Raw genomic sequence first — 25,142 nt, 5'->3', positions numbered from 1 at the left:
GCACTAATATGCTGCCATCATAAAACAAAACACTACTATGAAGAATCAGAAGAAGACTGCAACAGATGCATGCCAACTACCAACCCAACAAAACCAGTTCACATATTTGACTTCAAACACTTGGTTAACACGACTTCCACACAAGGCTCATCAAAACAACTCCAGTATACTTCCAAGACTGTCTCTTTATATATGTTGCCTGGCCAGGCTTGTAGAGGAATATGACATAACATGTTTTCTTGTAAATTCTATAGTCTCATTTACTATGTGAGGAAGTTTCTACACAAATCTAGTCACACATTGCATTGTTCTGAACTTATTACAGTGTGTTGCACAATGTTACATTGGATTATATATCATATATACAGGTAATAATAAATTATATACTATCAATTCATTCATTCAACTTCGCTAATCGGCCAACTAGGGACCACGATAAGCCTCACTTTACATTCTGGCATTTGTTCGTCTTTTGCTTGATCCACATCATCTTCATTAGCTCACTGTGTTTAGCACGACGTTCTTCTGTCCATTTAGCGCCAGTTGCCCGTTTTTCGTCCCGGAAAGTCCCAAAAGTCTTGATGGGTGCTCTGAAAAGATTTCGGTCTTGTGCATCTTCTGCTTGTAGGCCCAGTTCTTTAAGATCTTTCTTGACATTAACGTACCATGGCATTGCCGTTTTTGGTTTTGCGTCAAATATACTGAAGATACGTTTCGTCCATCGAGAGTCGATCATCCGTCCTATATGACCGTAGAAGCGAACTCTGCCTTTACGCATTGTGTCCGTGATCTTCTCTATCTTAGAGTATATTTCTTGCCTGGATTTTCTAATGTAGATGCCATTTTTGTAGTTTGGACCAAGTATGGTGTGTAAGATCTTTCTTTCTTTCCTCTCTAAATCCGCAAGCATACATTTCTCGGACAGGATAAGGCATTCAGATGCATACAGTGATACTGGTTTGATGACAGTGTTGTAGTGACGAATTTTTGTGTTCAGGGAAAAGCACTTTTAGTTGTAAATGTTGCGGGGGGTTTGGAAAGTGACTTCCATTTTCTTGATTCTTGCTGCTATGGGCTCTTTGTCAAGTCCATTTTGCTGAATCCATTCCCCAAGGTATTTAAATTTACTAACACGGTTTATCATTCCATATTTGGTGTTTAGTTGTGCCGTATCATCTTTGATATTTGACATTACTTCTGTCTTTTGAAAGGAAATTTGTAAACCTGTTTGTTCTGCTACTTCCTTCAACACACTGATCTGTTCTGTTGCAATTTCGAAATTTTCTGCCATAAGGGCTATATCATCAGCGAACGCTAAGCAATCTATTTCCACTCCATTTTTCTTTGTCCCAATCCTTATGGGTTTGTAAAGGTTTCTTTCTTTTAACGTCTTTCGCCACTCCTGTATTACCTTCTCAAGTACGCAGTTGAACAAAAGAGGTGACAGCCCATCTCCCTGTCGAACGCCTGTCTTGATCTCAAAGGGTTCAGAGAGACATCCTTGGAATTTTATTTTGGATTTGCTATTAGTTAGTGTTGCCCTTATTATCGCCAGCAGTTTCTCATCGATTCCCATTTCTGCAAGGATATTAAGCAACACATCACGGTCGATGGAGTCGTATGCTTTCCTGAAGTCTACAAATGTAGATACATAGGTTCGACCTCTCAGCATATGGTATCTTATTATGGTTTTTAGGTTAAGTATTTCTTCTGCACTTGATCGGCCTTTCCGAAAACCTGCTTGGTATTCCCCGAGTTTGTGCTCAATTTGCTGTTCTAGTCTTTCAAGGATGGATAGTGACAGGATTTTGTAGGCTACTGGCAGAAGAGAAATTCCACGGTAATTGTTCACATCTCTTATATTTCCTTTCTTGTGTAAAGGATGGATCAAGGCTAGCTTCCAGTCCTCTGGTAGTTGTTCTTTTTCCCATATATCTGCAATGGTTTGGTGTAGGATGTCAATTACTTCTTCCGGGGCATGTTTCCACAGTTCTGCAATCATGGAGTCTTCACCAGGAGCCTTGTTATTTCTCAGTCTCTTTATGTGGCGTTTGATTTCATCGCGATTTGGTGGAGAAGATGGCAGGTTTTGGCTCACTGGTTTGTTTGTTTTGATGGGGTTGGCTGGTTTTTCACAGTTTAGAAGGTCGTTAAAATACTTAGCTAAGATTTTGCAGTTTTCTTCATTTGATGTTGCACGAGTTCTATCTTTCCTTAGAAAGCAAAGGGAAGGTGCCTTGTATCCTTGTACCTTCTTATTAACATTTCTGAAGTATTAACGGGTCTCACCTCTATGAAAGTCTTGCTCAATCTTGTCCAGTAGTTCCTTTTCATACTTGCGTTTCTCACTGCGTATTATTTTTGCTGTTTGTGCTTGTTGTGTTTTGTACATCTTCCAATCTTCTTCTTTTTTCGAGGTGTAATACTTTTTCCAGGCATTCAGACGATCCCCTAAGGTCTTCTCGCAGTTATCGTTCCACCACGTGTGCTTCTTCCTCTTCTTGATTTCCGCCACTCCTTTTGCAGCTTGTATCATCTGCTTTCTTGTGCTGTTGAAGTCTTTTTCCACTGGTTGGGCAAGTTCTTTGAATTCATTCTCTCTTTCTCTAAGCTTTTTTGTGTCAAAGCGAATTATGGTAGGTTCGTTCTTATTTTTGTTGAGAGGGGTTGGCCGAAACTTGATTACTGATACATAGTGGTCTGAGTCTATGTTTATTCCCTTTTTTTACGGTAACGTTCATGATTTCCGGACTGTATCTTCGAGATACAGCAACATGGTCTATTTGGAATTCTATTGTTTTGTTTGGGCATCTCCATGTCATCTGTTTTCTTGGTAAGTGACGAAAGTGTGTTGACATCAGTTGGAGGTTGTGGTTATCACATAGTTCAACGAGGCGTTCTCCATTCTTGTTGGTTCTTTTGTTTGCTGGGTAGAGCCCAACAACTTTCCTGTGTTTCCGTTCACGTCCTACCTATGCATTAAAATCACCCAATATGATCTTGACGTGGTGCTTCGGGATTTTCGCTAATCTGGCATCCAGGATGTTCCAGAATCTATCTGTGCCTTCCAGGTCTTTTTTGTTTTTTTCATTAGTTGGAGCATGCGCATTGACCAGCGTATATGTTTTATTTGCACAACGCAGGGATAGTAGGCATAACCTACATTAACAGCTTCAAAATTTGAGACTGACTTAAGAATTCTGGTGTTGACAGCAAAAGCTGTACCGAAGATAGGGGTGTTTTTCATTACTCTCTTATGGGATCTGCTCTTGAAGAACCGATACCCTTCAGATTCAAACGTATCTTCGTCAGTGAAGCGAGTTTCTTGCAGAGCCATTACTGCGATTTTATTTTCGTGGAGGGCATTGGTCAGCTGTTTCATCTTACCAGTTTGTATTAAACTGTTTATGTTGAACGTTGCCAAAAAAGTCTTAGATAGGGGTTTCAGCTTTCGTGACTGTTCAGGATTTCCAAGACGCTCCGACTCGTCTTTAGCATGATGTTGCATCCCCCCCAGAATCCGAACGGGATGCATGCATCGCTTGTCGGCAACAATGGATTTCTTTGAAAAGTTGCCACCTGGGGTATTAACTTCATGTCTTTGTTTTACCATCATGCTTGAGAAGCTTTAGCTTAGCTTGGAGCAAATTGCTCGTTCTACATACAACCAAGGTTGTTAGCCCTGGAGGGCCTCAAGATGTTCTCCGGCTGCGGGCAGGCATTTCCTCCTTACCCGAATAGTTATGGTTTTCCCGCCAATACTCGGGTGGCTGATTGCAGTGGTTTACCACTGGGCGATGGTGTTTTTTTTTTTGCCAGGGGCTTTACGTCGCACTGACACAGATAGGTCTTATGGCGACGATGGGATAGGAAAGGCCCAGGAGTTGGAAGGAAGCGGCCGTGGCCTTAATTAAGGTACAGCCCCAGCATTTGCCTGGTGTGAAAATGGGAAACCACGGAAAACAATCTTCAGGGCTGCCGATAGTGGGATTCGAACCTACTATCTCCCGGATGCAAGCTCACAGCCACGCGCCTCTACGCGCACGGCCAACTCGCCCGGTGTTTGTATGTTAATTAAACTCATATTAATATATATACAACATATATACAATATATACAATATATATACAACATATTAATATATATATATACCACTCAAATAATACGATCGTGATTTATACCAAATAAAGTCCGGACATAACTACGTAAATAATAATACTCATACTAGTAGATGTAAAAAAACTTAATAGCCACACCTCACAGGTCGTTATAATAATAATAATAATAATAATAATAATAATAATAATAATAATAATAATTCAAGCTTGATATTTGCATTATTTACCCATGGGTTAAAGAATGTTGTTTCCAAGTTATATCAGTCCAGTACACTTGCATCGTGAGGAAAGCAACGGGAAACTACCTCACTCCTCACTTCCCTAGTACGCCTCTTCAGTGATGCCTAGGCCATCTATGACAGCTGATAGCAGAGCTGTTGAGGATCCCACCGGCGGAATCGCTGACAGACTGAATATACATACATACACTTGCATCAATATCCCCCCTATAACTAGAAACAATTTCAATAGTCTATCACACTCGTCGTCTTTTCCTTGGTCGTAGATTGTATCTTCTCTCTTCCTCGACGTCGCTGCTGAATGTGTCCTCCTCCTCTTGACCGTGTCGTGTCAGGGGTCGGTGTTGACTTGCTGCCAGCCTCTTCCTTGATGGTCGATGTGTTCTCGTGATGACCAGATTGTGCTGTGTCATCAGTAGCCTCCCCTCCAGGTGGACTCGTGGCAGTACCAGGCTTAGTATGTATACGCAGCGGTTGGGTGACTCGCCGCAACTCCATTGCGTGGACCATGACAGGAGGGTTGGTCTTTAGTAAGAAGACCCCATGGCCCAGCTGCTTATCCAACATGACGGGACCAACCCACTTAGGTGCGTGGCCTGCGTGAAACCCTCCAATCATATTACTGACTGGGTGTTACGTTGCAGTACTTGTTGGCCTGGTAGGAAGATCTGGGTCTCTTCGACATCTTGAGCCTTGGCCTGGGTAAGGGATCTCTTCTTGGCCAAAGCTTGCTTTTCCTTGATGTCCTGTTGCTGTTTATGCTGCCACTCTGCTAGGGAAACAGCTTCATCATCTTGATCAGTAGTGGGTGTTTGACAAATATCCCAATCCCCGGTGCCGTATGGCTGTCTACCAAGGAACAGCTCCGCTGGGGAATAGCCGGTGACACGGTTGATGTGTCATCGCAGGGCAAAGAGTGACTGCGGTATCTGACGGTCCCACAGTCGATGTTCTTTGTCTATTAGGTGGACCAATAGCATCCTTTTTAGCTCCTGGTTCCTTCGTTCTGTTGGATTGGCTCTTGGGTTGTAGATAGGGGTGGTCCAGTATTCCACACCCCATCATTTGCTGCCACTTCCTTGATGTGAACCACCTCCCGTTGTCTGACAGAATGCGCCGTGGATAACGGTAGCGGCTGAATACCTCATCCTGCAGAAGACTGGCGATGCGTCCCGTCGTGGTTTCTGGCATTGGAAAGGCTTCAGTCCATCTTGTGAAGAGGTTGTGATTACTAGGAGTCCTGTTTTACCCCGTGGTGTTCCAGTGTAAAGACCCATCGAGTCCAGGGCTGCGACCTCCCAAGGGCATTGTGGCAGTCTTCGTTGCTGACTGGAATCTGCCTTCCTGTTGCTTGCCTTGGCACAGGTGTAGCAACCCTTCACATAGTTCAGGATGTCTTTCCACATGTTGACCCAGAAGAATTTTCGTCGAATAGACTGATATGTTTCTTCACCTCCTGGATGTCTGGCTTCAGTGCTGTCGTGGAACTTCTCCATGATGTCCGTCGTGTGCTGTCTAGAGATTGCCACTACTGCAGGCGTGTTGGAGAGGTGCGATCTGTACATCAAGAGTCCTCCTTCGACACGGAAGTTCTTGTAGCACATCTTCAATTCCCTCGGGACGAGTCGACTATCGGTGTTCTCTCTCCTGATCCACAGCATCATGGTCCTACAAGGCTTGTCTTGTTTAATTACTTCCAGATCAATTTCCTTCTTGATGACCATAAGGCCAGGTTCATTGGGTTCGCTCTAGTGATTTTGTGGAAACTCCCGCTCGACAACAGTGCTACTAACTTCAGGTTCCATTACTGGGTGCCTAGATAAACTGTCTGCTCCTGTGTCTTTCGATCCTGGGACGTGACACACATCGAAATCAAATTCTGTGATTAACAGAGCCCATCACATTAATTTAGATTTTAAGACAGAGACAGAGTTCAACCATTTCAGAGCTGCATTTTTGGTGTAGAGCTGGAACTTCCTTCCCTCCAAGTAGCCTCTGAATTTGCCCATGGCCCACACCATGGCTAGGGCTTCCTTTTCGGCAGTGCGGTAGTGTTGTTCGGTGGGAGATAGCTTTCTGCTGGCATACTCGATGATGTCCCGCCGTCATTCCTCTCCTGGAATAACACTGCTCCTAGGCCAGAATCGCTGGCGTCTGTCTGCTGGCACATCTTCCGTTGAGGGTCGGGATGGGCTAAACAGGAAGCGTTGCATATTGACACCTTAATGCCTTGGAAGGCTGCCTCTTCCTTGCTGGTCCATCAGAACAGGCGGTTGTTATGGACTAGATCGGTGAGTGGTATTGCCTTCTCTTCAAAGTGTGGCACGAAGCTGTTATACCATCCACACAAGCCAAGGAACTGGCGTACTTGTCACTTGGTCTGCAGGCGTTCGGCCTCCTCGATAGCTCGATTCTTCTCCGGTTGCCTTTCTAAACCTTTAGATGTTAGGACATGTCCAAGACATTCTACGCTGGACTGGGTGAAGTGGCACTTCTCCACTTGGCAGGTCCGTCCATGAATTTTCAGTCGTTCCAGCACTTTCTTTAGATGCACAAGGTATTCTTGAAAATTCTTGCTGTGGATTAAGATGTCGCCGAGATACACTTGGCAGAAATCTCCAACACATCCTGACAATACCTTATCTATCAGTCTTATGAAGGTTGCAGGAGCATTCTTCAGTCCAAAAGGCATTACTGTAAACTGGTACAATCCTCTCGGTGTCATGTAGGTTGTCACTGGTCTAGAATGTTCCTTGACCTCCACTTGCCAGTATCCGGAGTTGAAATCCAGCGTGCTGAAAATCGTACACCCACTTACTTCTTTCAGGTCAGGCATGGGGTAGGTGTCACTAACGGACTACTTGTTCAACCTACGGAAGTCCACACACAGTTGATTTTCCCCTTTCTTCTTTTTCGGTAGGACGATAGGTGAAGCCCAACGGGATGTAGAGGTTTCGATGAGACCTTGCCCTTCCATCTCTTGAATCTGCTGAATGACAAAGTTGCGCTTATCCAGGTTGATTGGATTTGGAAGCTGCTTGATGGGTGAGGAAGTACTGCATTCAATGGTGTGCGTTACAGTGGTAATCCGTGCTATTTTATTGGTGATGCCTTCCGGAAAGTCCTTTAAGGCGCGTCTCAGCACCTCTTCTTCACTTGGTTGAAGATGCGTTACATGGATATCTTCCAGGTTTATGTTGATTTCCACACCCTTGCGAGTCCGGAGATTTCCATCATGCCAGGCGACCCTCAGATGTCTGCCTTTTACCAAAACGACTTCATGAGCTGCATAGTCTCACCTTGTATTCCACCAGAAAGTCATGACCTAATATGATGTGAGGTATTAGGTTCTGAATCACTGCATCATCAATTACAATAGGCAGGTCCATGCATTTAGTGGTTAGGTTAGTCTGTCCTTGGATGGAATAGGTTACCCTGTCCGCTGCTCCCACTACCTTTCCGAGATGGTGAGACTTCATAGGGGGTAGTAATCTGGCAACAGTCCCATTGACAAATGAATGGCTTGCTTGGCTGTCGAGTATGGCTGATTCTCGTTGCCTATCCTCAAGTTGATAGCTGGGCGGGGTTGGCCTATTCTGCTCACAATCTGACCAATCCCTCTCCTACTTTACCACGGTTGCTTGTTTGTTGTGTCTTGAATCGCATTCCTGTTTCCGGTCCCATCCCCCCCTCAGTCCAGGATGGGCCGGACCTAGTTTTCCGACGTCAAGATTGGGCACTTGTTCTTCAGGTGTCCCGTTCTTCCGCACTGGTAGCTCTTCCTAACTGAGCTGGTTTCTTCCGTTGCTTTGCTCTTGTGTTCCTCTTCCAACTGCTTGATAATTCTACGTAGATCATCAAAGGATCTCGGTAGTGATACTTTCACTAAGGGTCGAATCTTATCATGGAATAGCTCTGTGATGTCTGGTAAGATCTCGTTCTTGCTGCCTTCCAGGTGCAGCTGCTTGAAGAGCGGGTACTTCTGGAGGATGAATGCACTAGCTGTCATGCCGTTGGGTTGTGCCTCAGTCAGTAGCTTTCTATTTACCGAGCTCTTCACCCTTTCAGAATTAAACGTATCTAGGAATTCTCTTTTGAAGTCTGTCCATTTAAAATTTAAGCCCTTCAAGTTATTCCACCAAGTAGCGGCTTGCCATTTTAACCGCGGTGTGATGAGTTGAACAAAGATGTTCTCTTCCAGTCACCCAGGGAATTCCAGAATTCTCTCTGTAATCACCTTCAGGTCTAGTTGTCCTGTATTGCCGGTTAGGTTTGAGGGGTTTAGAGGGGTGGCAATAGGTCCTGTTCGAGTTTATCTTCTGCGTGAAGGATACTTTCTCTTATATTGTGCGCATCTCCCTTGATGCAAATATATAAAGTTTAGGTATTTCCACCTATTCAATACATAATTTAATGCTGTTATTCAACTACAACATTTATAGAATTATACAGAACTAGTTTCGACACATAATAGTGTCATCCTCAGCTGTTAATGAAAAATAGGCATACATACAATTCATAATATGACTCAAAGCAATGGGTGTGGAAAAACTATTTAAAACTGTTTTGAAAATATTAACACATTAAAAACATTTATAACAAGGAAAAAACTTGCAAGTCAGTTATATGTTAAGAGTTCATTAAGGTCTCCTTATAAACAGCCGGTTGCAATGTTCTTGAATTTGTGCTCTTGATAAAATGCTGTATTTCATTCATGTGTATAATGCAGCAGTATCATAAAAGTTGTGAAGGCTTGCAATTTTTAGTTTATGTCCTAGGCTTATGAGATGGAAAACATTCAGATGGCTTCTTAAGATCTTACTAGAGCGAATGTTTCTTAGTTCAATATGGAACCTGTAATGAAATGAAACGCTGTTAAAAAACATTTGTTGGAATTGTCTGAGTCTGTACAACCTGAATGATATTGATGAAATGTTTATAAAAGGAGGGGGAGAAGAGAGACTCGCCTCAAAATGCCATAGGACGAACCTCCTGTTAGCCACACGCTACGACCGGCGAGACAGCACTGGGTGTGTGTTCGCAGTCGGACGATGTTAGGAGGGGGGAGTAGGGGCGGGCCGAGGCGGCGCGTGTGGGTCGCGCATGTGAGGGAAATCAGGTGGGCGTCGGCTGGAGAACGAATACTGAGAGAACTTATTGCGTATTATACGTAAGATTAAATTCTTATTTGGAATCTGGACATAATTAAGAAATGTTATCAAAAAGTCGAAAAGGACTTTCGGAGTTTCAGAAATATCATTGAGATTAAGATTCGCATTAAGGTATTGGTCTATATGAATGTAGCATAATCCCGTAGCGTCGAGTAATGGTCCTTTACTGAAAGGTTCTATTATTTGGATATCCTGTTCCAAATTTGTAAAATTGTTTTAAATCATGTATATGTTGCCCGACAGCGGAGAATCTATTATATTTTACTGCGTTGACATGCTCAGCATATCTAATCTTAAAGTTACGCCCTGTTTGCCCTAGGTAGGTGCTGCCGCAGTCATTGCATTGAAATCTGTAAACACCTGATCTTAAATAAGGGTTGGATTTATTTAAGGTAGCTGTGTTGTGTAAAACATCAGAACTTTTATTATCCGTTCGAAAATAAATCTTTACATTGTTCTTTTTGAATATGTTGGTAACTCTATGAATGTTGTTATTAAACGTAAAGGTTGAATAAGAATTATGACTTGGTTTATCCCTAATGAGCTTAGTTTGTGGGCGATGTTTAATCTTATTGATTATGCCTTCAATAAAAGAAGTCTTGTAGCCGTTAGCATGATATATTTTACATATAATATTCAACTCTTTATTTAAATCGGTTTTTGACATTGGATTCTAAAAGCACGGTCTACTAGGCTGAAATAAGTGGCTCTTTTATGGGCTTGTGGATATATTGAGTCATGCCTTATGGTTACAGTGGTTTGTGTTGGCTTCCAATAGATGCTGAAAGAAAATGACTGGGGCTGTCTCTTAATAGTTAAATCCAAATAGTTAATTGATCCCTTAATATCAGTCTCCAAGGTAAACTTGATGTGCGGGTCTATGCCATTCAGTTTATTTAAAGTGGTCTTAGCATCTACTAACCTTTCGTCAAACACTACAAATACGTCGTCTACATACCTAGACCAGTAGTGTATATTGTTGAACGTGTTCATGTTATTAATCGCGGAACCTTCCAAAAAATCCATATAAATTTCTGCAAGTATCCCTGAAGCGGGAGACCCCATGGATAGCCCGTTTTGTTTATAAATCATCTTGTCGAAAGTGAAATAATTGTTGTTGATTAACAAATTTAATAAACTCATAAAGTCCTGTATCTCTAGTTCACTAAGGTGACTATAAGTTTTTAAATTTTTATAAATGATCGGTATTATCTTACTAGTATAAACACTTCGAACGAATGTATTGTGTGATATGGTTGTAGTTCAAAGTTACTCAAATTATTAACTAATTCAATGGTATTCTTAATTGATTTATTAGCACTAAATCTGTAATGTTGTTTTAGAAAGTTCTGAGTGAACTGTACTACTTTATAAAAAGGACTTGGTCTGTAATTAATTATCGGTCTAATGGGGATTCCGGTCTTGTGGATTTTGGAAGGGCTTTAACTGTTGGAAGCCCTGGGTTCATGGTCGAAAACCGGTTTTCTAACCTTCCTTCAACAGCAGAAACATGGCTCCCAAAATTACCCTCAACGGCATAAATACGGCTTTCAAAATTTCCCTCAACAGTAGAAATTCTCCCTCAACCTGTTGTTTTATGCCGGAAACCTGGATTTCCACCTCCTTGAGGTTCGAGATGTCCCCTTCGTCCTGATGTCTGATACATGCTGTGTTAATTGGTTTCTGATGTCACAGATCTGGGATGAAATTTTTATCATGTATGGTTGAAATTTTCGATTTTAGGCGTTGATCTACTTTGTAAACCTGCGTGTACACTTGTGATCTTTGTCCGGTTAAAACTGTATTAGCTTGAGAAATTTTGTCTGAAATTTTGTTTAATTTCGAATGATCTGTTAAGTTGGAATTAACCCGTGAACCGACGTCTGAGATTTTGTCATTGAGCGCCTGCATCATGGTCATTAAGTCAGAACACATTTTGGTAATATTTACCTCCTCTTCCGATCCCGATTCTGATGTTTTGTCCACCTTGATAAAAAAAAGTTTCGTTATCTTCACCTTTTTCGATGAGATATTCTTGTAACCGCGTCTTCAGTAATTTTTTCTTGCCGTTCATCGGAAGATTTCTCCTTGCGAGTTCATCTTTAAGTTGTTGTATGGACATATTTTCCAGTATCACTTGCATTTTGGTTCTGGTACACTTGTATTTCGAAATGTATTCTTCAGTCCTGTTGCCACAGTCGCTAATGATGTATCCACAAAGACGCATACTCGAAATGCTGTCAGTTTTGTACACTATTTTATTTAGAAGTTATATTTACATCTTCTACAAACATGCACTAATAAGCTGCCATCGTAAAACACAGCTACGAAGAATCAGAAAAAGACTGCAACAGATGCATGTCATCTAGCAACCACACAAATCCAATTCACATATTTGACTTCAAATACTCATTTAACACGACTTCCACAAAAGTCTCATCTAAACAACTCCACTCTACTTACTCCCAAGACTGCCTCTTTATATATGTTGCCTAGCCAGGCTTCTAGGAGAATACGACATAACATGTTTTCTCATAAATTTATTACAGTATGTTGCACAACGTTATACAGTGAAACTCTGTTAAGAAGTTTTTTCAAGGGACTGCAAAAAAAAAACTTCTTAAGCAGGAAACTTCTTAAAAGGGGTAATGCCCAAAAACCTATTCTGTACTTTGAAATACATGTGAACACACAGCCAACAGATTTCCTTGTTAGTGAACAATACCGAAATAGGCCGATATATAAGAGCTGCTTACAGAAAGCCACAATATAAAAATGCGATTATCATGACAATATTTTTAGAGATAAAGTAAAATAATTGAACATACCATATTATAAATATATTTGATAAGAGAAGGGAACATATTAAGTTATATAAAAACGTTGCAAGGTTTGATTATTTTAGCAGGCAGAACCATGTCCTTCCACACTTCCCTTTCCTCCGAACTTACACTCTCTGTTTTGTAAACGAAAACCAAAAACCTCATGGCACTACAGCCCTTGAAGGGTCTTGGCCTACCAAGCGACCGCTGCTCAGCCCGAAGGCCTGCAGATTACGAGGTGTCGTGTGGTCAGCACGACGAATCCTCTCGGCCGTTATTCTTGGCTTTCTAGACCGGGGCCGCTATCTCACCGTCAGATAGCTTCTCAATTCTAATCACGTAGGCTGAGTGGACCTCGAACCAGCCCCAGGTCCAGGTAAAAATGTCAGACCTGGCTGGGAATCAAACCCGGGGCCTCAGTGTAAGAGGCAGGCACGCTACCCCTACACCACGGGGCCGGCTCGATTTTTAAAGCATTCCAGCCACCCGCTCGACGCGGTAAAAGGTACCCTTAATTTGCATGAGGCTTTCTCCTGCACAATAGTCCCACTGAAAGGTATGTTTAAACTTCGCTGCTGTTTAAACCATATTAGCAGAACTTGTTCTATTTCATCGTACTTTTCAGATTTAACTTCCTTACAATTTGCTGAAGTATTCCCTGCAGAAGCAGAGATCTCTTCTTTCTTCGCTATAATACCATTCAAAGTAGACGGCGGCATCCCCAGCTCCTTTGCCAAAGCAACACGAGAAAGTGTAGATGACGCCACTTTCCTTATAATCTCCACTTTGTCTTTTATTGTTAGCGCTATTCGCTTGATCTCTTTCCTCTGAGTTGCGCTCATTTTCACTTAAAAAAAGCTTGTACGTTAATATTACAAGTACAACTAACTTCACCGACTCCTATTCATACTAATTACGACGTTACACTATGCTTGGCAATCCGTAGCTTAGGCTTACAAGAAGCAAAGACAAGACGTGTACTACAGTTTGTTAGCATGTGCTTTCTATCTTCCTCACACCCCTGACACGTGCTTCAAGGATAACGGCAGCAAATGGGAAATCTAGCAACTTACTCTTCTTAGATTCTTAGAACCTAGGCCTAAATCGCCCCTGCATTCCTACTGGTTGTCACGGCAACGGGCGTAGTTTCTGGCTGTTTCACAAGTACCGCATGGCCAAGCCAGTATTGAGTTTATTTTCCCGCTTCAATCCTCTTCATGCTATAGGTAATGAAGAAAAGAAACACAAGTTCGAAGTTGCAAAAATTAGTGCATGGAAATGTATCTGGGGTATTACGTGGTAGAGATAAAGGCGCAGTAGCAACGCTAGCACATCTAAAAAACAGTTTCTTTCCCCGCGAGAATTTTATTTCATGTCTCCTCATACTTGTGCTACGTTCTAATAATGCGATGTAATAATTACGAGTGACACGATAATACAATGTTTAGCTCGTATAAAGGTAAAATTAAAAATAACTTTCAATTTTATGCCAACACGTGGTATTGCAATGCCTATGTGTGCCTCCCTCAACACCCAGTTGGCTATCAACATTCGTTCAACTTCGTAAACGATCGGGATCTTTCGGCCGGCTGTTTGGCAGCATGTGTATCAGCTGGCTGCTGGCAAATCGGCTGTTTCCTGCATAGAGTCGCAAAGTTGTTTTTATTCACCTCACTAATATTAGACATGGAAAATCTTATCAGTTTAGTTCAAAAAAGTAATTTCCTCTATGTCAAGGCCCATAAGTATTATTGCAACAACGCAAGACAGAATGCCTGGAAGGAAATAAGCAAGGGAATGAAAAATCAGACAGGTTAGAATATTCAGTTTTGTGGTAGGTTAACAGTAATGTTGTGGACAAATGCTCTTTACGGTTTTTAATTAATGTTTAGGCCACCTCGATTAATGACTTCACCCTGTCGTGGCCCGCAAATTACTGCAGTAAAGTTTTATCAAATCATCCATTGCGTACTTTATGTTTCTTACGTAGAATCCCTTTCGATTTTATTCCGCTAGATGGAACGGTGGAGTGGAAATTTTGACTGCTGGGTTCGATTCGATTCCACAAGTCGAGAGTGAGCATCTGCTGTCCGTGTTGTCATAGCATGACGTCATATGGCCGTGGCAGGCCCGCACATGTTCCGTGACACCAGACACACACCGCGAGCGCGCGAACGGTCTAACACAGGGTACAACTTGCACGGAGACTGGAGGGTTCTAACCACGGGCTGCTTTGAGCGGACGTTTTCTATCTCAAGGGGCCTCAAAATCTGAACTGTTTAAGCGGGAAATATATTTACAACCGAACACGTTAAACGGAAAAAATATACATATATCTTAATGCAACTGATCAAGGGACCAAGAATATCACACTTCTTAGGCGGGAAAACTTCTTATGCGGGAACTTCTTAACCAAGTTTCACTGTATTGGATTTTACATCATATAGACAGGTAATAATAAATTATATACTTTTAATTACGTGTTCTTACATTAATTAAACTCATATTGATATATATATACTACAGATATTTCATGACATAACATCACAAATAATAAGTTGGGGAAAAAACAGAGATGGCACGGACGAATAATTGATGTTTATTTCAAACCGATATGCAGGTTACACAATGCGCACGGCATCGACTCAGTAGGATATGGGACCACCGCGAGCGTCGATGCATGCAGAAACACGTCGAGGTACAGAGTCAGTAAGAGTGCGGATGGTGTCCTGAGGGATGGTTCTCCATTCTGTCAACCATTTGCCACAGTTGGTCGTCCGTACGAGGCTGGGGCAGAGTTTGCAAACGGCGTCCAATGAGATCCCACACGTGTTCGATTGGTGAGAGATCCGGAGAGTACGCTGGCCACGGAAGCATCTGTACACCTCGTAGAGCCTGTTGGGAGATGCGAGCAGTGTGTGGGCGGGCATTATCCTGCTGAAACAGAGCATTGGGCAGCCCCTGAAGGTACGGCAGTGCCACCGGCCGCAGCACATGCTGCACGTAGCGGTGGGCATTTAACGTGCCTTGAATACGCACTAGAGGTGACGTGGAATCATACGCAATAGCGCCCCAAACCATGATGCCGCGTTGTCTAGCGGTAGGGCGGTCCACAGTTACTGCCGGATTTGACCTTTCTCCACGCCGACGCCACACTCGTCTGCGGTGACTATCACTGACAGAACAGAAGCGTGACTCATCGGAGAACACGACGTTCCGCCATTCCCTCATCCAAGTCGCTCTAGCCCGGCACCATGCCAGGCGTGCACGTCTATGCTGTGGAGTCAATGGTAGTCTTCTGAGCGGACGCCGGGAGTGCAGGCCTCCTTCAACCAATCGAGGGGAAATTGTTCTGGTTGATATTGGAACAGCCAGGGTGTCTTGCACATGCTGAAGAATGGCGGTTGACGTGGCGTGCGGGGCTGCCACCGCTTGGCGGCGGATGCGCCGATCCTCGCGTGCTGACGTCACTCGGGCTGCGCCTGGACCCCTCGCACGTGCCACTTGTCCCTGCGCCAACCATCTTCGCCACAGGCGCTGCACCGTGGACACATCCCTATGGGTATCGGCTGCGATTTGACGAAGCGACCAACCTGCCCTTCTTAGCCCGATCACCATACCCCTTGTAAAGTTGTCTGTCTGCTGGAAATGCCTCCGTTGACGGCGGCCTGGCATTCTTAGCTATACACGTGTCCTGTGGCACACGACAACACGTTCTACAATGACTGTCGGCTGAGAAATCACGGTACGAAGTGGGCGATTCGCCAACGCCGTGTCCCATTTATCGTTCGCTACGTGCGCAGCACAGCGGCGCATTTCACATCATGAGCATACCTCAGTGACGTCAGTCTACCCTGCAATTGGCATAAAGTTCTGACCACTCCTTCTTGGTGTTGCATTTGCTCTGTCAGTCAGTGTATTAATAGATGTAAAAACTTTATACCCACACCTCACAAGTCATAATAATAATAATAATAATAATGATAATTCGAGCTCGATATTTGCATTATTTACCCAGGGGTTAAAGTGTTATTAGTCTATTGCACTTGAATTACTACTCAAGTAGCAGCCTTCCTATTGCGAAACCGAGCATTCCAAATACTGGGCAACGTGCTGTTACCAGCCGGTAGGAAATACCACTGCACTGGTTCGGTGAGAGAATCAGCGCAGAAGTGACTAGTTGTGATACAAATTCTTATAATTTTGTTAATTACTACCTATTCAATACAATAAAAACGTAATAAAAACTTACATATTTATTAAGTTGTTGATATGGTACACGTTTCGTGAGCCTCATCAGCCAATTATTATTTACTTAAGGTTATATAAGATCATGAATCTATTCTATTGGATTAAGATTATGCTTGTAAACCTGATTGACAAATCTTATAATATTTTACAAGTCATATGACAATAAAATTATGTCTTTAAGTTAAAACATACTTGTCTAAAATGTATCTAAGTCTAACATTTTTTTGACGAAACTCATCTGGTGAATATCCTTTAAAATTATTTTAGAAAACCTTTTGAGATCTGGCTAATTGTGTTGATTCAGTGTTGCCATGAACCTGCTACGTAGGCGTAGCAGGGGGAGAGGTGATACTCCCACGTGGCGCGTCCCAGGTGGCGGATAGGGGGGTCCTATCCGGCTTGCCGGCGGACTTGAGGGAAATAAAATACCTCTCGCGGGCCAAACACACATCCTCTGTGGGTGGGGGAAGCTGACGAATAATACACCCACGGTATACCCTGCCTGTCGTGAGATGCGACTAAAAGGGACGACCAAGGAATGATTGTATTAGAACCATGAAACTACTTTTGATTAGTACCATCACGCGCGGAACACCATCGGTCGCTTTTACTTGCGAGTAGCACCGCTCTGTTAGGTACTCCATAGTTTTGTGATTCGTAGCACTCGTGTGGGTTTCCAGTACCCGTGAGCCTGTGAGTTGTACCACTATACGAGCGACACCGTAGGTCTGCGTTGCCAGTGATTAGTACCCACTCTGTAGGAACACCACGGGAATACCGGCGCCCGTGATTAGTACACCTAGGTGAGGAACCTCATCGGTTTACGTTGGCTATGAATGGCGCCATTGTGAGAGAAACACCATAGGTCTGCGTTACCTTTACGACGTACAATACTTGTGAGTAGTACCTTAATGTTTGGAACACCGTGAGTTTACGCTACCTTTGATTAGACCGCAGCTTGAGAAATATCATGGTTCTCCTTTACTACCGATAAGTGCCATTAGCATCATTGTGCTTTATAAGTGGTCCCTTGGTCACTAATACTATTATTTACAATCTTTTTTGAGCCTGATCCACTGTTTTTTTGTTTTTGTTGTGTTCATGTCCATCCATTCATTCTTCATGACATTTTTTTTTTTTGGTCAGTGGATGCTTTTCATTTTTTGTTGTTATCTCATTTCGTACCATTAGGGGCCGATGACCTTGATGTTAGGCCCCTCTAAATAACAAGCATCATCATCACCACTATATAAGGAACACCACGGGGTAGTACGAGTCCCTGTGGTTAGTAACGTATGTAATGAAAAACATAGGTTTGCGTTGCCTGTAAATGGCGCTGCTATGTGTGAAACATCATATGTCTGTATTACCTGTGCAAATTTCATTACTTGTGAGTAGTACCATAATGTGTGGAATACCGCAAGTCTACGATACTGTTGATTAGTACCGCAACATGTCAAATACCATGGTTCTACTTTCCAAGCGATAGGTACCATTATGAGAGTGCGATGACCTATATTTTGGAGCCCTTTAGCTTGCAAGCATCATCGATTTAGTATTGAGCTATAGAAGCAGTCCCTTGGTCAGTATTACTATTGTTTTCCATCAGTTTCTGAGACTGAGGCATTGCGGGTCGTCTCCACTGATTGTTTTAACTTCATATCCATCCGTTCATTTTTCGTCCTCACATTTTGAATTCTGGTCAGTGGAGGATTTTGTATTTTTATTTTGTCATTGCATTTCGTCTCATTTTGTACCATCAGGGGCCGATGACCTCAATGTTAGGCCCCTTAAAACAACAAGCATCATCATCATCAAGATTCAATGTTGCTTGACTTGTATGATTGTCGTTGAAACCTCGTTAACTATATTAACAATATTTTCTACAGTTGATAATTGCCTATGTTATGAACATTTAACTTGTTCTCGATGTTACTTGAGTAACATTTGTACAAAATGTATTGGCATTAATTTTATGTTGTCAATACGAGAATATTGTTCATGAACAAACTTGTTGGTGAATAAACACTTTCTAATGTTATGTAGAATTTGAAATGTTCTTGTATGTTCCAAATTGGGCTTGTTGGTATATTTTTCTTTCTGCTGCGTAATTGTCTAGTGTTACTCCTAGCCTCTTGAGAACTACTTGTTGTTCTGTTTGCATTCCTTGTATTATGTGTATAATAGTTCTCTTCAAGTCATCCGTGGAGGGGTGGCAATAGGTCCTAATGTATAATGAGATCTCTTTTCTAGGAATATAGCAACCCATTCAGTTACTCTTTTGTCTAGTCCAATTGCCCTCATTTTTGCCAGTAGTCTCCCATGATCCACCCTATCAAATGCTTTAGACAGGTCAATCACGATAAGAGTCCATTTTACCTCCTGAATCCAAGATATCTGCTATATCTTGCTGGAATCCTACAAGTTGAGCTTCAGTGGAATAACCTTTCCTAAAACCGAACTGCCTTCTATCGAACCAGTTATTAATTTCACAAACATGTCTACTATAATCAGAAAGAATGCCTTCCCAAAGCTTACATACAATGCATGTCAAACTTACTGGCCTGTAATTTTCAGCTTTATGTTTATCACCCTCTCCTTTATACACAGGGGCTACTATAGCAACTCTCCATTCATCTGATATAGCTCCTCCAACCAAACAATAATCAAATAAGTACTTCAGATATGGTACTATATCCCAACCCATTGTTAGCATAGACCCTGTAACAGGAGGCGGACTCAACTGTTTGCCGTTAGATTGCTGTAAAAATGTTTCCATACTTGCCCACCATTCATTTACTTGTAGCTACATCAGTTTATCTTAGGATGAAAGAGAAATTGTCAGTTGCTCCTTCGTTGTTGTGTGTAGTTGAACAGCCATAGATCTGATGTATTTTGAGTGGTTGGAGTTCAGTATTTTATTTTAATGTTGTGGTTGAATGTAAGGGAGGGCATTGAGCCCTAACTTCCCCATGAATAAAGGCAAATTACTTACTTACTTACTTACTTACTTACTTACTTACTTACTTACTTACTTACTTATGAACATTACATAGTTAAATTTTTTTCACTCTTTGTACATACCTTTGTTTTTCAGGAGAAGGCTATCTTCCACAAGAATAAAAGCCGTTATGCATTGCAGCAGAAAAGTCTGGTGTCAAAGTTCCTGTATCACAGTTTAGCTGTGGCAGAATCTCAAACTGAGCAAGTGGAACAACAGGATAACATTCAGAATGTGGAGTCTTCAGGACTCCCAGTTCAAGCAGTAAGTTGTCATATAGGCTTTTCATTCATTTTTCTCCTCTTTTATTTTGCATCTTACTCTGATGTTGAAACTTCGGAGATGATAGTGACAAGTAGTTTTATTTTGTTTTGAATAATAGTACAGAATAAATACATGGAAGTCTGAGAAAGAAGGAAAAACTTAAGTTGGAGAATGCAGAGTCAAGTAAAAATTTTATGTGAAAGATCGTAAAATATCAAGTGTCACAACACCACAGTATAATTTACCCAACTCTGCCTGGTATCTCTGAGGTGTTCCCAATCGGTAGTAGTTGGAAAACGCAGGACCATCATAGCAAACACACAGAGACAAAACTACTTACCACATAGGGCCCAACGTAGAAGCGGGAATAAAAAACGAAGTGGGCCAGGAGGCTAGGCGGATCAACAACCCAAAGAAATTATACTGACTTAAAAGGAATAGATCAATGAAGTTTTAAGCAATTTAATGAATCAAAATAGTAATTTAAGGTCTATAATAATCTTTTGAAACTTACTCTAAGATAATTTTGAAAATTGAAGAGAGTTATTATCACAATTAAAATCACAATGAACAACACAAATTAGAGATATCAATATTTTAGAACAGAAATTATTCTGTACATTATTTTAAGGAAAATCATTAATCATAGGATTAACTGGAGTACCAGTGAATTTAATTTGCAGTAAGTTGAGAGTTGTTTCTCAGAGACTTCTAGTACCCGTACACTAATTAACCGAACAGTAATAAAATGTTATAAGCTAACTTAGATGACATACTCCGTTAGATAAAGGCACATTCAATAGAGGATGAAATTCAATTAAAATCGTATAGTACGGTCAAGGTAAACTTAAATCAGAGCACAATACGTCACATCATACCGAACCAACAAGATACAACCATTGCAATAAACTGTTCCTTGTCAACAATGACACGCCCCCATTTGCTTACAACTGTCACCCATGGAAACAGATCACGTGACACAGTAAAAGAAAGATGGCTCCCAAACACTTACTAGATAGCCATCATCGAAACAACTCTAACTTACTGAATTTCACAAGTAATTCATTTAATTTACCACTTAACATACTGTTACAAGAACAGTTTAGAAATAAAATATTACAATGTACTTAACAACTTAGAGCCCCGAGAGTAATAATTACATCCAATTCACGGCAAAAAGATGGCTACTGAGTCACCTTACAATTAATTTTTTCCACTTGATTACAATAAATTTGAACACTTTCCTAATTTAAATCTGACTTCAATAATTTAGTCCAAACTAAGCATCCTTGGTATGTTGGAGATATCTCAGTAGTAAAAATGCTACTGACCAGAATAATATGAGGAATTACAGTCTCCCAAATATACATAAGAATATCATCAGGCAAACACCAACCAATTAGAAACTGCCACCGGTTGGGGACAAGTACCACCTGGATCAAAAATTTTCGTCATTTCTCCTCTCTTTTCTGTTTTAGTTGTATTAAAACTTCTATCTGCGACCATGCAACCAGCCACACAAGTCTTCAACAGGGCAAAACCAATTCAAAAGAAACGAGCATCAAAACATTAGATCAAAAATTGGATGTATGGCTTTTCAGGCGTTTGCTCTATTAACCAGCATTTCGTCTTAGGTCTGACACTAGACTCATCAGAGTGGGATGTGTCAGACCCTACCCACTGATGCTGGGGTGTATGCAGGTGAACTTATCAGAAGCTTCTTATGTAGCACAGTCTGATAACTGCATACGGGAGATAAAACTCCACAATGGAATTAATGCCCGCCTAGCAATTCCTAATGGGAAATTAGTATTACCATTGGAATTGCTAGGCGGGCATTAATTCCATTGTGGAGTTTTATCTCCCGTATGCAGTTATCAGACTGTGCTACATAAGAAGCTTCTGATAAGTTCACCTGCATACACCCCAGCATCAGTGGGTAGGGTCTGACACATCCCACTCTGATGAGTCTAGTGTCAGACCTAAGACGAAATGCTGGTTAATAGAGCAAACGCCTGAAAAGCCATACATCCAATTTTTGATCTGATTTTTGATATGCTCTATTGGTGGAAAAATATCTAATTCCCTTCATGGGAATTTAGTATTACCATCAAAACATTGTCGCCCATGATCAATACTCCAGCTGACGACTCTGTAGTGCATTGTACGCACCCGGATGGCAGCACAGTGTAACTCAGAAGGAACGCACAGATCGATATTTAGCGCACAACGCCAGTCGTGGGTACTACTCTCCAGATGAAATACATCCTTACGATACATCGATAAGTGCAATTACATGCCAAACTGCTCCTTGATAACAATTTCAAGTTACACATACTCCAGAATGCGTAATAAACACGTCATAAATTTGGAACCACCAAGCATATATGTTCAATCACTACATCCCCAATACTCATTTTAACAAGGACTTGGCTCTTGATTCTCTGTGACTTCTTACCAACAGCAGAAATCACATATACATTGGACACAGGAATCTCCTCAAATTCAATTCCTTTACATTTCATTTCCTCATAGAATCTACTATTAATACAGGACTTACGGCTACCTGTATCCAAACGCACTTTCACCTTCTCCCCATTAATAAAGAATTCAATAATGGGATTAATCGATATGTTACTTAAATTACCCTTGTCAGCAATGTGGTCATTAATCAGATCCTCTTGAACATTTTTTTGATAATTTCCTTCATAGCACATATTACAACAGCATCTTCATTTAGGGACAAGTCGCCTGACCTATCTCACCCGCCCCCTAAGCGTTCAAAATTCTTCTTGGTGGCTGATCATCTTGATTTGGATTATGATTCCCATGCGATCCTTGTTCATCCCTGTCATGATTTTCCACATATCTGCGGGACTCAGAACCTCTGCCATAACCACGGTTGTTCCTCGATTGTTTTGGTCAGGGTACCGATGGTACTCTCCTGGACCGTTCTGTCTCTCTCCACCATTCTGGTGGATATTGGAATGCCTGTCACTATTCCTAGCAGAACATAAGGAATCAAACCTCTCTAACAGCTGTTCCATGTCCTTAATAGTTTCAATTCTCTGCATGCATGTTGCCAACTGAACTTCTTCAGAAAAATGTCCCAACATCCTTCTTACTATATCCTGTTCTGATGAATTTAAGTTCAGGCTCTGATTTAGTAACATGCTCCAAGAAGTATTGAGTCATGCTACCCTCTCCCTGAGTCCTATATCTGCCAAAATTAATTTTCTTGAATATCATTCTGAATATTTCTGAATATCATTGTTCCACAATTTGGCCTCCACGAACCTGCTACGCAGGCGTAGTAGGGAGAGAGGCGATACTCCCACGTGGCGCGTCCCAGTGGTGGATAGGGAGGGTCCTAACCGGCTTGCCGGCGGACTTGAGGAAAATAAAATACCTCTCGCGGACCAAACACACACCCCCTGTGGGTGGGGGAGGTTGACAAATTATACACCCACGGTATCCCCTGCCTGTCGAGAGAGGCGACTAAAAGGGGCGACCAAGGGTTGATTGTATTAGAACCATGAAACTACTACTTGTGATTAGTACCACCACGCGGAGAACACCAAGGGTCGCTTTTACTTGTGCGTAGTACCATTATATTGGGTACGAAATTGGTTTGTGATTAGTAGCACACAGGAGCACCGTGCGGTCGGCTTTTGCAGTACCTGTGGTTAGTACCACCGTATGAGCAGGACCATGGGATGATAGCTACCATGGTTCTGCCTTGCCTATGATTAGTACCCACTATATGAGGAACACCACGGGATAGGGAGAGGTCCTATGGTTAGTACTCTTATGTGATGAACACCATAGGTTTGCGTTGCCTGTAAATGGCGCCGCAAAGTGAGAAAAACATATGTCTGTATTCTATGTCGGATTTCATAAGCTCTGAGTAGTACAATAGTGTGTGGAATACCGCAAGTCTCTGCTACTTTTGATTAGTACCGCAACAGAACAAATACCATGGTTCTACTTTGCTAGCGATCAGTACCGTTATGAGAGGCCGATAACTTCGATTTAGGACGTCCTGTTGACTGCACGCATAATCGATTGTGTTATGCTATAGCAGTACTTCCTTGGTCAGTAATACTATTTTGTCACGTCAGTTTATGTGAATGTGAGACCTTGCGGGTCGCATCCACTGATTGTTTTAAATTCATGTCCATCCATTCATTCTTCGTTCTCACGCTTTTGAATTCTGGTCAGTGGAGAATTTTAGACTTTTAATATGTCATTCCATTTCGTCTCATTTCGTACCATTAGGGGCCGATGACCTAGATGTTAGGCCCCTTTAAACAACAATCATCATCATCTCATCATAAAAATTTGGCATTAAAAGCTACCTCAAATTCACTCAAGCAAGTAATCGTTTCCTGTGTACATCATAACAGAGTTTGGCCTCCCCCATGAGAGCCTCAGAAATCTTAAGCTCTACGGTATCCCACTGGGTGATACCATCCGACAGCCCTTACCCAAATCTTTGTTTAACTACCTTGAGAAATTCCATAGGACCTAATTGCCTATTATTGAACCGTGGCAACTCAGCTTCCTTGGTCACCTCAATCTGCTCTGCTACCTCGGTCATGTTTACCCCCCTTCGACTTTAAATTAGTTAATTTCCACTCTAACTTTTCAGTTTTCTCTTTCGTTTCCTTAATTCCTGTGTCAACATTCATTGTCATTCCTCAAATTTCTTCTGTCACATTAGACTTCGGACTCTCCACTTTCTCCTCAAGGATGGATCTAAATTCATTTTTGTCCTTCTCCATCTGAACATGTTGGTTTTGGATTTGAGTGGTTTGGCTTTCTACTTTACTCTCTAAAACATCCTGCCTTATTTTAATCTCATCCATCTTCATAACCTTCTCTTCCACCAGTTCAAACCTCCTTTCTGTATTAACCATAACACTCTGCAAGTCTCTGCTAATACTTGAAAATTTCTCTTCCATTTTTTATGTAAGCATTTTGCCAAAACTATGCAACTCCTTCTGTTGACTCTCAATTTTATCACTTAATTCCTTCCCCTGATTACTAATTTTACTACTCAAATTATTCCCTTGATCACTCAATTTGGCCAACTGTTCTAATACTAACTTCATAAACTCATTATTACCCTCCATGTTACTTTGATTTTGCTCACTACCTTCCCCTTCACCCCCCCATTACAATTCCATACACTTTTTCCATAGACATGTTTTCACTCAGACCACTACTTTCATCAAGAACTTTGTGTGCTTGTGTCAGAGCAGCCCTCCTGATTA

The 25,142-nt window shown here is 41.8% G+C and overlaps 1 protein-coding gene across 1 annotated transcript in view; it reads left to right on the top strand.

The window, feature by feature from the left end:
* Positions 1-25,142, top strand: part of LOC136871771 (erythroid differentiation-related factor 1) — a 317,742-nt gene that overhangs the window by 26,131 nt on the left and 266,469 nt on the right. Inside the window, exon 5 of the mRNA XM_067145342.2 lies at positions 19,699-19,866. Coding sequence (XP_067001443.2) covers positions 19,699-19,866 — 168 coding nt within the window. The remainder of the gene's footprint in view (positions 1-19,698; positions 19,867-25,142) is intronic.

Source organism: Anabrus simplex, chromosome 4 (assembly GCF_040414725.1).
Source record: "Anabrus simplex isolate iqAnaSimp1 chromosome 4, ASM4041472v1, whole genome shotgun sequence".
Lineage (NCBI taxonomy): Eukaryota > Metazoa > Arthropoda > Insecta > Orthoptera > Tettigoniidae > Anabrus > Anabrus simplex.
The sequence above is the reverse complement of the archived record's forward strand: the minus strand, read 5'-3'. Positions and strand labels throughout refer to the sequence as shown.